Genomic DNA, 15261 nt, shown 5'->3' with positions numbered 1-15261 from the left:
TCTCTCTCTCTCTCTCTCTCTCTCTCTCTCTCTCTCTCTGTCTCTGTGTCTCTCTCTCAACCCCTCTCTGAGATGAGGAAATTGAGACCCAGAGAAGCAAAACAACTTCCCTAAGGTCAGATGGGTGAGCAGATGCCAGAGAGCTGGAACCAGAATTCAGGTCCTCAAACTCCAAATTCTGTGCTCTCTTTATTCTACCAAAGAGAGAGGAGGGATGGGAAAAGAAAGAAAACACCTTCCTTAAAACAAATCAGAGCTCCAAATAAAACCAGCAGATAAACAAATATGAACATTTGACCCCTTGGTCTTTATGTTATATAAATAAGTGACTTACTAACCAGCAGTCCTGCAGACATTTCTGAAATAGAGGCTGGGGGGTCCCATAGTATCCATTAGGCTTCATGACACACTCCCGCTACTCCTTCCTTCAGCTCTGTTCCACAGGTCACATGATTCTCATTGGTGACCACTTGGCAAGGAGGAAAGGACGTCTGGGTTGGGTCTAGAATCAGGGCGAAAGTTTTTTGTTCACCAAACCCTTATGTCCTGATCTCTGGTGTCTTCATATTGTAGCTTTGGTATATGAACTTAGGTCAAGTCCAGTTCATTCCTTGTCTACTCTAATGTCTGCCTGTCCTTCTGCTGTTTCCCTTCTTGCATGTACCCTTGATGCTCCCTGGTACCAGAAAAGTAAAATAAAGCACACAGAACCATTGCCTAATGTAAAACAGGCCCTCTAACCTTTGCCCATCAAGCCTCTGTGCCCTGCCAGCTGAAGCTCAGCCCAAGGACAAGCTGCACTCTCCCAGAAGGTGCCTCCCTGCCAACCAGGCCAGCACAGGGGAATGAAATTCTAGAAACGAACACTGACCACAATCCTAGCACAGGAGGCTCCCGGTCTGAAGGAGCCTTGAAAGGACATCTATCTAGTCCAACCTCTTCTTTTTACAGATAAAGAAAATGATCTTAGAAGTGTAAAAAGACGATGATACCTTCTGTCAAAGCACTCAGGTCATTTCTTATCTGATAGGTTAATCTGCATAATTCTAAAAGCATTGGAGCCTTTCTGGGTCCATATATCCTCGATCTTATTGTATGTATTTGACAATATTTTATTCTTACAATGCTAACGTTTGGATGGCTATTGAACCATTAATATTTGCATAATCGAGCTTTAATAGGCCTTACTTAATTGGCTACTGCTATTTTTATACACAGGACCAGTTAGAATTCTGACAATGTACATTTGTCCTCTTTGACAGCTTCTTGTCCCTCATGCCTAAAATGCTCCCCCTCTTCATCTTTCTTGGAATTCCTAGTTTCCTCTGAGGCTTGGGTCAAGGGCTACCTCCTCCCTGAGGCCTTTTGTGATCTCACCAATAGTTTCTACCAACCTATAAAATCTCTTTGTATATATTTTGTACTCATTCATCAATCTGCATGTTTTTTTCCCTAGTACAGAGGTTCTTAACCCCTTGTGTGTCATAGACTCTTTGCCAGCCTCGTGACGCCAATGGCCCCCTTTCTTAGAATAATGTTTGTTGCTTCTATTCACAATTGGAATAAATGCTAAATTTCAATTAGCAGTTAGTAAAAATAAAGTTGTACATTTTTACCCATCCAAGTTCATATCCCCTCCTGAAATCTATCCAGAAAGCCCCTAGGTGTCTACAGACCCAGGTTTGAGACCTTGTCACAGCAGAACATAAGCTCTTAAAGGTACAGCCTATTTTTGTCTATGTATCCCCAATACCTACCACAATGCCTGGAACATAAAAAAATGCCTGTTGATTGATCATTTGATTAATGTGTCCTTAATTTGTAACAAGGAAAGGATTAGTCCTAAAAATGAAAACAAGCAGAATCTCAAGTCAATACCATGAAAAAAATAATTATGTTTTGGTCTTCAATACTTTGTCTCACACCCACATATTAATTTCTCATGGCTTGTACCAGGAAAGTCACTTCTTTATATCTTGCATGGTACATAGTATGATATAATGTCAAGGGCACTGAACTAGGAATCAGAAAACCTGAATTTTAGCCCTGTCTTTCTGGCAAGCTCCCCCTGGAACCTTTAGCAAACCTGGATGTCATTCTGTAAAAAGAAGGTCATGAGTCAAAAGATTTCCAAGGTCCTCTCTCCTCAGATATTCTATGGTTATATATTTGCCATTAAGTCTGGATTGCATGGTCATTGTGTGGATTTGTTGCTGAAAAATGTAGCCAACAGTTTTTTTTTCTATATTGCAAACAAAAGATGGTTTCTTGGATGTGTGGCTGTAGTCACTGTTGGCATGAGGTATTAGCAATGCTTCTCTTGCTTTTATAAATAAAATTATCCAATACCCTTTGCAAAATAAGACATATTATGGCTGTATCTACATAAATTTATAAGCTAGCTATGGGAAATAAAAGGTGAATTTCTTTAAATAATCAACCAAGCAAGAAGTGTTCATTACATACCTACTATGTGCAAGGTACTATGCTAAGTGCTAGGAATATAAAGATAAAAATTCGACATAATCTGCTCTCAGGGAGTTTAAATTCTAATAGGGGAGACATATACACATATGTGTGTATGCACACATCTACAAACATACAGGCATACATACATGAGACATGTATGTGTATATATTATGTTGCTATATATGTATATTATATTGCAAATATATATCCAAAAATGCAAGGTAGTTTTGCAGGAAAGGGCATTAGAAGTTGGTAGACCAGATGTCTCATGTAGAAGGTGGTCCTTGAGTAAATCCTGAAAAAACCCACTGACTGTAAGAGCAGGTGCTACTTGAGTTACTAATCAGTTACCTTATTGAATTCAGCCAACTATTTTCAAAATTACTTGTTAGTTAAGGTTTTGTTTTGTCCTTCAAACCAGTTTATTAGTGTAGACACAACCTGTACCCAATAGCCAAAAGGCAGCCTAACTGTTCTTTGATAGTTTGATAGCTATCCTGCTTCTTTCAAAGTGGGGTTTCTAGAAAACGTCAAAGCATTTCTTCAGTCCATCCTGTTTACCACTAACCAATTTAATTCTTCATCAAGCTATAGATTTGGTTGGTCTTTTGTAATTATGGGCATTATGGTAACCAGTCTAGGTATAATATTAGATAATATGCCCCATGGGGGCAGGTCTTCATCAAAATTTGTTTTTCCTGTGGTGTCTAGCACAATGCTTCACACACAATGAGTGCTTCATAACTGTTTGCTGATTTAAATTAAATGTTCAGCACAGTAAGACTGAGCACCACTTCAGGTCAATATTGGAAGAAGATTCAGAATTTTTTAGCATTTGATACAGTTCTGCCCCTAATGTTAAATTCAGGCTTGCATGGAGTTGATGCGAGCAGAGTCAAATAGAAACACTTTACTTTTTTAAGGCAACAGTTGCTTCCTTCCATGCTTTGACCGCACAGAGACAGGTGGCCCATGTTAATATTTGGCTTTCTAGAAATTTCAGTTCATTACATATCTCCCTCACTAGGCAAAGGCAAGTCATTTCCCTGACAGCACAAGAGTACCTATGGCTGGGAAAGAAGCCAATAAGATAAAAGCAAGTATACATGGGTACCACTCTTTGACTATTCCTCAGAACAATAGGATCAGGATCCACTTTAAAGGCAGAGAGGAAAGGGTGAGGGGCGATAGGGTGGTATGATGAGGAGGAGGAGCTCAGAGCCTTTTAAAGCAGCAATTCAGGCCCATCCCAGTCAGATCCAGAAGTCTGGGAACAACCCCAGGCATTCCCCAAACCCCTCTGGGAATCAGGATTCAAGAGCTCCATGGAGAGGGCTGCAACAAGCAGGCTCGGGTCGTCTAAGCAGCCTTAGAGGAGAGAAATGTCTTTCCCTCACATTCATATACTGTGGAATCAAGCTGAGGACGGTGAAAATGGGGTGTTCCAGCTCAGTCATCACATGAAGAGTTGTCTTCTACTAGTATGTAGGTAAATATTTTAATGGCCTGCCCCACCCAGAGAGGGAACAAAAAGCATTTAGAACATACTTTTAAGTTTAATCTGCATCATTAATGTTTTCTACATCACTATTTCTTTTTTTTTGCAGGGCAGTTGGGGTTAAGTGACTTGTCCAAGGTCACATGGCTAGTTTTTGTGTTAAGTGTCTGAGGCTGGATTTGAACTCAGGTCCTCCTGACTCCAGGGCTGGTGCTCTATTTACTGCACCACCCAGCCTCCCCTATATCACTTTCTTAAACCCACTCCTGGCCTAGACAATTAACAAAAGAATAAATTGGGCCTTGACTTGTAGCATTGGTGGTCTTCCAAAAATTTAAAATTTAAACACCAAAAATTTAACAATGGGCTCTCTCAGAGCCTCCAGCATACACAGGGAAAGTATGATTTCTCTCTACCCCTCAAATTAGATGCAGAAAACAGAAGTGCATCTGAATTTTTGCCAATCTCATCTGACTCATTGACTGCCTCAGGGAACAGACCTTTCTTCCCGCAAAAGGACTAGCAATCTTATAAAAACAATGAGATTATAATCAGTAGTTACCACACCAGGTGTGTGGCTTCATTGGTGCGGGTGGTTACTCAACCCTCAGACTTCCTGAGGGACTCTCTTTCACCAGATGTGAATATTTAGTTTAGTTTGATCAGAGACAGATCAATCAGAGAAAACAAGCTCTGAAACAATTTGTTCGGTTTATTTTCTTTCTCTCTTCTTCAGAATTAATTTTGTGCAACATTTACAAATCACCTTGTGTAGTAAAAAATGGTGAATATGCGGAATGAAGAAGAACCATGGCATTATTTGCATGAACTGATTCAGAGTGAAATAAGCAGAACCAACAGAATGATACACATAGCAGTTTTGCCAATATAAGTGGAAAGATCACAGAGTGGAAGCTAAACCTAGGCAGATGATTCTCAGATACATAATACAAATATATATATATATATATAGATATAGATATAGCCTTACTCTCTCCCCGAGCTTTATTCCCATAACACTAACTACCTACTGAGCATTTCAAACTGAGTGCCCTAGGTAAATCTTAAATACAACATGTAAAAAACTTTTGTGCGTTTTCTTTTCAAACCAAACAACAGAAGAAAGTATTGGAGCATAGGTATTTGGAAACAGGCATATCAGCAGGATGTAGGGAGCTACTCTATTTAGGACTAGAAAGGATCCCAGACCCCTTTCATTTTTATAGATAAGGAAACTTAGGCAGTGAAAAGTTAAAGGTATATGTAAAGTCACACAGCTGCTAAGTATCCTAGGGAGACGTTGATCCTAGGTCTTTCTGAACACCAGTCCACTGCCCTAACCACTGAATCATGCAGCCTCTGAATTGGTTGTTATTTTGGAAGGAACTGTTTGTATCCTAAACCAAAAACTTCAAAGAAAGTGTTAATACAAATACCAGGCTCTGGTTAAACCTGGATTTCAATTGCAGAATCTTTATCAATAAATACTCTACACTGCTGCAGAGTTATCTATAGAACATTTGGTCTGAGATGTTTAAAAAGCACTTGGTGATGTGAGGCTGTAGCTCAGGAGAGAAATTAGATTAAAACAGTGTTTGGGCTCTTGGTTCACAATTAAAACATTAATTAGCACTATGGTATGTAATTTTTTTATTGGACTTGAGATATTATCTCTGTTAATTATATTAGGCAACTTCTTATGGGAATAGGTACTAATTCTGTGATTTCATTGGTATAGGGGACAACTCCCTGATAAGGAAAGTCCCTCTACTAATGTAAGCCACCAACTTTGCAGCTTCTGGTCTTGGGGTTTCCTAGAGTAATAAGAGGTTAAGTGACCTGCCCAGGGTCACACAATTGGTATGTGTCATCAGTGGCATTCTAACCCAGATTTTCCTAGCTTCAAGGATAGCACTCTATCCACTATGCAACACAGGAGTCTTAATCTCCTGTGATGGTATTCAAAGCCAATGTTTAAGGCAAACACACAAGAAATATAAATTAGGCTTTAAAAATAATTGGTTTAATCATGTACCAGATTAGAAAACACACACACACACAAATACACACACCAAACCTTATAATAAAACAGAGAGACTGGAAAAGACCTTCTCTTGGTGAAGAGAAGGACGCTGTGAGACCCAGAAGAGGATATATGACATAAAAGGGCCATAACAAAGCCACATTCTATCTTAGGCACCTGGATTACAACTCTGAGCGTAAAGAAGGGTAACCTCTGGTGGTATAATCAAAATAGACTCCCAAACTAGATTTGGATTAGCTCTAGAATAATCCTGGTCACAGGTTCTGATAGAGCTTTGGAAGTCAACTTGTCCCAAGGGCACACCCAGGGGAAGCCACTTTATTTTTATAAACCGTAAGAGTACAAAATTTAACTTAATAGCAAATTTCACTGTATAACCACTATCTGTGGAATCCTTTCCTTTGGCACGGTTTTCCACCTAATCAGGCTGTTGCTTTTATAGAAACTTAAAAGAATCTCAGCATTCATTCTGAGGGGAAATAAAAAAAAAGGGTACATGACTGAGTCTGAAATGACAGTTCTACATTTTTACAGAAGCCTTTTGTAAAAATTGTGGAAACGTGGTTTTTGACTAGTTATTGTCTTTCAAGTATCATCATTGATCAAAGCTCACACAATTACAAAAGTTACAAATAACAAATTTACAAAAGGTTTTCATCCAGTTTTGGAAGAATACTTAGCTGGGCAGAGAGAAATGGTAGGGTTCCAGAATGGATCAAGATATAGGGCTATCTAAGTCATTTCACTTTCCTATCCCTCTGCTAAGGATGGAATAAAGAAGGATGAAAGAGATGGAGAACTTCTTAGGTAGGCAGCCTTGGAACTAGGGATCGTACAGGAGGAGGATATTGGGACTGAATTTCTCTGCTTTCCTCAAATACAACAATCTCCTTCCTTCCCAGTCCACTGTCCCACTCATCCCTTCCATATTTCCCCATCACTAACAATGGGAAAAACACAAGCATTTGTCAATGTCTGAAAACAAAAGTCAAAAGGTAACTAAAATTTATGAAGACTAGAACATTTCAAAACTTAGTATGGAGGAAACCTTAACCAAACTGAACATTCAGATCATAAATGATGAAATTATTAAAGACAAATACAAATTGACTAAGAACAAAAAAATAGTGAGTGTTCTGTAATTACAGTTACCAGGATTGTGCCCAGAGAAGCATAGATAAAATGCATCTTCCTGACCTTCTTTGCAAAGGTGAGGACTATGGATGTCAGGTATCTCAAAGAAGGTTACTATATCGGTTGGTTTTGCTGAATTTCTATTCTTCCTCTTTCTTTTTAAATTATTGCTATGGGGAGGGGAGGAAGGAGGGATACATTCAGGAATGGAGGTGATTTAGAAGCAAGAGATATCAATAAAGATAAGACTGAGATTTAAACAAAAATTGTTAAAGCCATAATGATGGGCAAGTCACTTAACCCCAATTGCCCATTTTAGCCAAATTCTTTGTAATTAAAACACGATGAAAGTAGTTGAGACTGGTTCAAACTCTTTCCTGTGCATTTTTGGTGTAGTTTTTTATAAGTACAATATGAATTACTAATAACTTATGAAATCAAAGGTAAATATAGGATGATAATTTTGAGTCTCTACATGATAATTTGAAAAGAAGGATACACATAATTTCATCTTAGAACTAGAAAGGACTTTAGGGATGATCTTGTTTAAATTGTTCATTTTACTTTTGAGTAAATACACACCAAGTAAGAAGAGAATGACTCAAGGTTAAATAACTTGCAATGAATAATAGCTAGCTTTATACAGCACTTTAAGATTTGCAAAGAGCTTTACAAATAATATCTTCACAACAATCCTGGGAGGTGGGAACTTTAATTATGTCCATTTTACAGATGAGATAACTGAGGATGAGAGTGATTCAGTGACTTGCCCAGTGTCACAAAAGCTAGTGAATATCTGAGACAGGATTTGAACTCAGGTCTTCCTGACTCTTAAGTACAGAGCAGGATCACTTGGCTGGATTAGAACTCAGATACCTGACTCCCTAAGACCCAGGGTCATTTCTACTGCCCTATGCTATGTTTTAGTTTAATTGGGGGGGGGTACTATGGTTAGGTGGTCTTAGGTTCTAGGTTTAGGTTCCAGTTTTCTAGGAGAGTATGAGCATATATCTCATTGATGGCAGATATAGCACTATACATACATGTGTCTGTGTCCTATCTTCATAGTGGAATGTAAGATCTCCAAAGTCTGGGGTGATCACATTGCTTTGTGTCACCAGAATATAAGACAGTGCCATATCTATCTATCTGTATATATGTATATATAGATATATGTATGCATATATACATATGAATATGTATATGTACATATCTGTACATAGATACATATCCACACATGCAAATATGTGTATATATGTATATGTATGTATATCTGTATATATACATACATCATATGTATATATGTATGTATATATATATATAATAACTTAAATAGGCTTAGTAAATTGAAGAGACAGATGGTGTGATATACTGGAAAGCATAATGGTTCTGGAGTCAAAGGATCTGGGGTCAAATTCCCAATCTACAACTCACCACTTGACCCCTGGGCAAGTCATTCACCTTTCTGGGTCTATGTCTCCTCACCTTTAAAATAACAACCTCCAATGTTTGTTCTAGGTATAGACTGTATAAGAAGTACTAACCTCTGAAATGTCGAAAGCTACCTTAGAATCTATCTCCTACAGATTAATGAAATAGGAAAAAGACCTATGTGAACGTAAAATATTTATAGCAATTCTTTCTGTAGTGTCAAAACCTTAGAAAATAAGGAGATGTTCTCTTAATGGGGAATGGCTAGACAAGTTATTGCATGGAAATGAAATGGAATATTATTGTTCCATAAGACATGATGAAATGGACATCTTCAGAGGAAATCAGGATTATCTCTAAGAACTGATGCAGAGGGATATAAGCAGAAGTAGAACAATTTATACAATGATAATGTAATAGAGAAAAACAACTTTGAAAGACCTTAGTACTCTGATCAATGCAATGATAAACCATAAGTCCAGAGGACTGAAGATAAAACTGATGTATTTCATCTGGTATTTCCTGTCAGAAGCGATGGACTTACAATGCATGAGATGTACATTTCTGGACATGGCCAATGTGGGAATTTGTTTTGCTGGACCATGCAAATTTATTATGAGTGTTTTATTTTTCATTTAAAAATTGTTCAATGTGGGGCAGTGGAAGGCAGGGACAATAAATGTTATAAAAATAAATATTTTTTTTGAAAGAAAACTGCCATAGTAAAACTTTTAGGAGAGAAAAACTGTGTCATATTTGTGACTACTGAACACATATATTGACTGTACACTTTTATAGACTCAAAATGATTTTATCATTATAACTCTATCAATTGAAGATTTCATTGCATGTTAAAATCTCATCAGTTTATCATTAAATTAATAACATCAAAGTGATGGCAACATTACCATCCACTGAACAACTCAATTTCAGAAAGTGTCAAAAGAGAGACTTTATTATACAGTTCACTTAATTGTCTTATTCTCAAAAATAATGACAATAGGATTAACATATTTTTGAGGCATATTAAGAATCAAAGTCCTCCTACGATATGCCATTACAGTGAATGTGGGGTGTGTGTGTGTGTGTGTGTGTGTGTGTGTGTGTGTGTGTGTGACTGACTGCTAGTTCATGTTGACTGCACCAGCAAAGAACAAGCAGTAGTAAGATATCTATACTGAAACAGTTCTAGGTTCAGTCCTGGCCACAGATTGTGTCTGCTTTCTTAGACCAGTACAGTTGAGGATGGAGAGAGACAGCACAGGAGGCTAGTTTCTTGGTGACGAGCTCCTTGGCCATGGCAGCCCATGAAACAGAAAAATGTAAAATGACCCTTCAATCCTGTGCAACCCCCTTGATTCTATGGTAATGGTGACAGACCAGCAGAAAAGGAGGTGGGGGACAGAGGGTTCTAAAAATCCCATTGATTTTAGACCATCTATCTCTAAATATGAACTTAACTCTTGATACTCTAAAAGTGAGATTCTGATCTAGTCACTTAGTAGATATATGCTGTATGAACTAAGTCATAACCATCTTGACTTTCACATTTTAAACGAAACCTGGGGACAAGAGGAAGTTTCCACTAAATAGAAGCAAGGCTCATATGTTCTTCAGAGAGAGAAAAATAAAAGATTTGGTGGAGGTGGGTTTATGGTGAGTCCAAAGTCAATAGGAAAACATCATTCATGTGACATGTGGGCATCTCATGTTATAATTTTTGCAAATAAGCCTCAGTAAAAAAAACAAAAAACGAGAATCATGAAGACAACTGCAGCCCATGTGCAAACATCAGTTGTAGACAATGCAACTGGAAAACTTAATGGAGAACTTGAAAAAAACCTCCAATGGAATCAATATATGCTCTAATAGTTGGCAATTTCAATGCAAAGGAGAAAAATATTTGGGAAAATGTAGTTAAGAAGTAAAACATGAGAGAGGCCAAATGGACTTTCTGGGTATAGTCCGAGCACAGGTTTGTTATAGCATAAGAGTAAATATCAAAATTAACAATAGATTAGAAGAAACAGTAACAATGAAAGAAAAATAAGGCACACAATTAAATAATCTTTAGCTTGACTTATTTAAATAAGCTATTGATTATGGAAAATGAGACTCAGAGGCAGTTAGATAGCACAGTGGATCTGTGGTATCTAGGTGGCACAGTGAATAGAGCACTGGCCTTGGAGTCAGGAGGACCTGAGTTCAAATATGGCCTCAGACACTTAACACAAAAACTAGCCGTGTGACCTTGGGCAAGTCAGTTAACCCCAACTGCCCTCCAAAAAGCAAAAAAAAAAAAAAAATTCCACTGAACCTGGAATCAGTAATACTTGAGTTCAAACCCTGTCTCAGATGCTTATTTTTATTTTTTTTAATTTTTTTTTAAAGCTTTTAAAGTTTATTGTGAACAAACTGCAGTCTGGAGCCTCAGCCCCAGCCCCCCCCCCCCCATTCTCCCTTGACTTCCCTTTGGGGCCTCCATCTCCCCACACCAGTCAAGAGTGTAGTGTGGGCTAAGGAGGTTAGGAAGGAGTGGCTAACATGGATAGGCCTCCACTTGACCCAAAGAGTCAGGGAGGAGGGGAGGGCAGGACAGGGCAGATACATAGAAGAAACAGACAAGGGTATAGAGAGATGAAGGGCAAAGGCAAGTATGCTACAAGCCCCTCTTGGAAAGCTGGAAGTCGCAGAGCAGGATGGAAGTGTGACAGGACACTTCCTCAGGGTTGGGCTCAGTGGTCAGCATTGGTGCGCAAGTCTGTGGTGAGGGGGTCATGCTGAATGGTCTGGTGCAGCATTAGGGCCAACAGGCCGGCCCGGTTAGTCATGGCCATTCGGACATTCCGCTCCTGCTCAAACAGCTCATCCAACTTGTACCACACCCGAACACGCTCCAGATCCACCTCAGCCCTGCGCAGCTTTTCCCAGCAATAGTGCCGATTGCACTGGCGTTTGGACAGGCGACAAAAGTCTCCAGTCAGCTCAAACATATCCCGTACCAGGGGGCAGCCACACACTTCATCCGCTGGCACCTTGGGGTCTCTGGAGTGCTCAGGACACAGAACCTGCAGGCGCTTACAGTAGGTTTTGCTCTGTGGATTGTAGACATCACAGAAGAGTCGAGTGGCCCCCTCAATCCTGGTGGGGTACATCGACCCGAAGGACGTCTGGCTCTCATACTTGGCATAGCAACGCTCCATGTGCCTCAATGCGACTTTAGGGTTGATCGGATGGCCACAGGAGACACAGAAGATCTGCAGGTCTGTGTCCTCACTGTCTCCCTCATTGCTCTCCTCATCCTCGCACACCACCTGTTGCTTGGCCCTGAGGATGACAGCCTCCAGCTCATGGAAGCGCCTCTCCATGTCCTGCAGGCGCAGCCGAGCACCCTGCTGCTCCCTTCGGATCCGCTCCAGAAGCTTCTTCCCATGCTCTTCTGCGATACATGGGCTTTGCTGCCACTGCTGGATTCGTTGGGGTAGGATCTCATAGATGCGATTGGCAGCCAGCTTCATGCCACAGTCATCAGAGCAGTACTTGGAGCCTGGCTGGGCAGCCTGGACACAGCCGGGGCCCAGGCACTGGGGCAAGGAGGCCGGGTCTTTGGTTTCTGGCCGTTCAGTGTGTTTCCACTTATCCTTGTGCCTCTGCTTCTGCCGGTGACGCTTATACTTCTCTCCCTTCTTCTTCTCTGACTTCTTCTCCCGCCGCTTCACATGTTTTACTTTCACCGCACGTTTCCGAAGTACTGGGTCCAGGAAAGGGGCATCCTCAGGATCACTCAACCATGGCAAGGTATGGTCATCAAAGGCACCAGCACAAAAATCCTGATAGAGTTCAGGGTCCAAAGGCAGATCGTCATCAGAGAGTGCCTCAGGTGTGGCCACAGCCTCCGGCGGCTCCTTTAACATCTGGAAATGTTCTTCCCTTGCCCGAAGAAGTTTCTGCACAGCTGATGCCAGACTCACCGAGGAAGGGAAATACTTATAGGATTCCCGGGCTCGGAGCTGGCATTGACGCAGACGGCACTTCTGGCGGATTTTGTTGGGGCCCCCAAATTTCTTCATGTCACGGCAGAAGTCACAATGGCCACAATCCTCAGTCCGTCGGCAGGCCTCACACTCCCCACACATCCGAGCCGACCGTTTGATCTGCATGGCGGCGCCGGAATCTCGAGACTCCTTCGAGACAACAACGGGAGCCTCTCCGCGAGCTCAGATGCTTATTAGCAAGTTAGTTAATCTCAATTTGCCTCCATTTTTTTCAACTGCAAAATAAGTATAATAATAGCATCTTCCTCTCAAAGCTGTTCTGAGGACTAAATGAGATATTTGTAAAGCACTTTAGAGCACCTGGCAATAGGAGGCCCTATATAAAAGCCATTATTACTATTTGTTATTACTAATCAACGAAGACTGTCACCATTTCCTAAGCAAGATGGGCCATTATAAGTCAGTTGCCACCTATTCAAATTCTTGACCTCCTTGCCAAGGAGAAAGATACAGGAGTCAATGATAACACTGGTTAAGGATACAGACTGTGTTTGAAAAATCTTATGGATGATGATGGTGACAGATACAGAAGCTCTGTGTTGATATTGACACAGTTTTAAGTGAAAGCCTCTCTCAACACCTGTAAGATGGGAGTACACTAAAAGCTTGGGAGAAATAATCACAGACTTCATTGTTACCTAAAATAGGCTACTTAAAAACTATTAATAACTACTGAACCATGGCATATGCAATGATAATCTCCAAAAGATCATATCACAAATACATCTGAAGGAAATGGAAGAAGATACTTTTTACAATTATAGGTAGAGAAGAGTTCTTAGAGAAGAGAACAGGAAATAGAGATGATCATAGGAGATAAAATGTACAATTTGGATTCAGAAAAAACTGAAAAGCTTTTGTACCAACAAAAGCAGTATAGTTAAAAGGTAAATAGCTCAGGAGGAACAAAATTTTGCAGCCAATGTCTCTTATAAAGTCTGATATGCAAGAGAGATAAGTACTTGTTATAAAAATATAAGAACAGAAACCATTTCCCAGTAGATAAATGGTCAAAGACTTTAAAGGGAAGAAATACAAATCATCAACAACAAGCTGTTATGGGAATGGGAATTCAAGATCTTCCCTGCCCCTAGGCCCTTTGATAGGCTTAAGTGACTCTGAGAATCTTCCTTGATTTGAAAATATACTCTGCCCCCTAATAGGCTGAATGTGGTCACCTGGAGCCTGTGGCAGGAGGCTTGTTTTTCAGGAATGTCCACACCTAGATACTTTGTGATTGGGTAAGGAGTCAAGAGGGTTGTGACATTCTCTGATGTAGGAGAAGGCTATATATATCCTGATGTGAGGTTTTGCTTTGAGGCTCACTTTGAGAAGAGTTATATAATTTGACCAAATAGGACTCTAGGCAGCCATCGAGCCCCCCGGCTTTGAAAACCCAGATGTTGTTGCTTCCCTCTCTGGTAACTGACTAGGTATGGAAGTAATGGTCAGACAGTTGGAAGCCTGTCTGCTGATGTTTCTCTGTCTCCTTGTAACTTCTGCTTGTAACTTGTTTGTAATCTCTAAAGTTCAGGGTGCTGACTTTTCCCCCTGAACTAGGTAAATGATATATGTTTGATTGATTAAAGCAAGATTGTTAACCCATTTTGAGTTGCTTTCCTTTTGAAAAGCAGATCTAAGAACCTGTGTTGGCAACCACCATGGGTATGCTAGGGTGCTTGCTGCTACACAAGCAAAAAAAATTCTCCAAGTTACTCATTAGAGAAATGCAAAATAAAATAGCTCTGAGACTCTATTGCATACCCAACTGATTGGCTAGGATGAACTACAAGGAAAATGACAATTGTTGGAGGAGATATGGGAGAACAGGAACATTAATGCATTATTGATGGAGCTGTAAATGGGGCCTACTATTCTGGAAAGTGTTTTGGAACTATATCCTCAAAATCACTAAACTATCTTTACAGTTTAATTTGATCCAGAAAAATATCACTGCTAGGCATACACTCCAAAGAGATCAAAGACAGCAAGAAAGCACCTACCGTAGATGAACAAAAATACTTAGTTTGGAACTTTTTGTTTTAGCATAGAATTGGAGACAAAGTGGGTATGCCCCAATTGGTGAATGATAGAACAAATTATGTTATATATTCATATGTATATTATTATGCCATGAATATTATTGATAGAATTATTGTGCCATGAAAAAATGACAAATATACTATGATATAGTCAGAGGAGTCTGGATTGTATTGGGAAAACTTCACAGACGTATTAATAACACCATACTTTCTCCTTAAACAGAGGACTTTCTTTTTAATACCAATGTTCTTCATGCAATGCTTTTTGGATGCAGGCAATGGAATATCCCAGTCTCTGAATAATGAAAGTTTTCAGATTTTCCAGAGTGCAATAGAGTGATGCATGGTACATTCAACCATTAATGGTTCCTCCCTTGATTCCCTTCTCCTCAGCCAACCACCAACACTGGAAAACAGATCTACAAACTATTTTCAATGCTACCATCCCATGTAAGACTTGTTCATTTTAAAAAGCCAATGCCAGATGTAAGAACAAGGATTTTAAAACCTACAAATTTAATAAAGTTACATAGAAAATAATAAATAATATCAATATATTTGTACTAGTATTTTTAAAAGCATACATCT

General features: G+C 39.7%; 2 protein-coding genes across 3 annotated transcripts in view; both read right to left on the bottom strand.

Annotated features, from left to right (window-relative positions):
* The window catches only part of GHR (growth hormone receptor), a 354244-nt gene that overhangs the window by 200365 nt on the left and 138618 nt on the right, over positions 1-15261 (bottom strand). Inside the window, exon 2 of one of the 2 annotated variants that reach the window (XM_069096240.1) lies at positions 339-502. The exons of the other annotated variant lie outside the window; for it this stretch is intronic. Coding sequence (XP_068952341.1) covers positions 339-393 — 55 coding nt within the window. The 5' untranslated portion in view covers positions 394-502. The remainder of the gene's footprint in view (positions 1-338; positions 503-15261) is intronic. 2 annotated transcript variants of the gene reach the window in all.
* Positions 10918-13398, bottom strand: LOC138167408 (CXXC-type zinc finger protein 1). The gene has a single exon (XM_069096235.1). It carries the CDS (start codon positions 12734-12736, stop codon positions 11312-11314), a length of 1425 nt encoding a protein of 474 aa, XP_068952336.1. The 5' UTR covers positions 12737-13398; the 3' UTR covers positions 10918-11311.

This window comes from Petaurus breviceps, unplaced genomic scaffold, assembly GCF_028583685.1.
Source record: "Petaurus breviceps papuanus isolate PSGF00001 unplaced genomic scaffold, PetGlider_PUasm1.0 229, whole genome shotgun sequence".
Lineage (NCBI taxonomy): Eukaryota > Metazoa > Chordata > Mammalia > Diprotodontia > Petauridae > Petaurus > Petaurus breviceps.
Note: the sequence above shows the minus strand (reverse complement) of the source record. Positions and strands in the feature narration are given on the sequence as shown.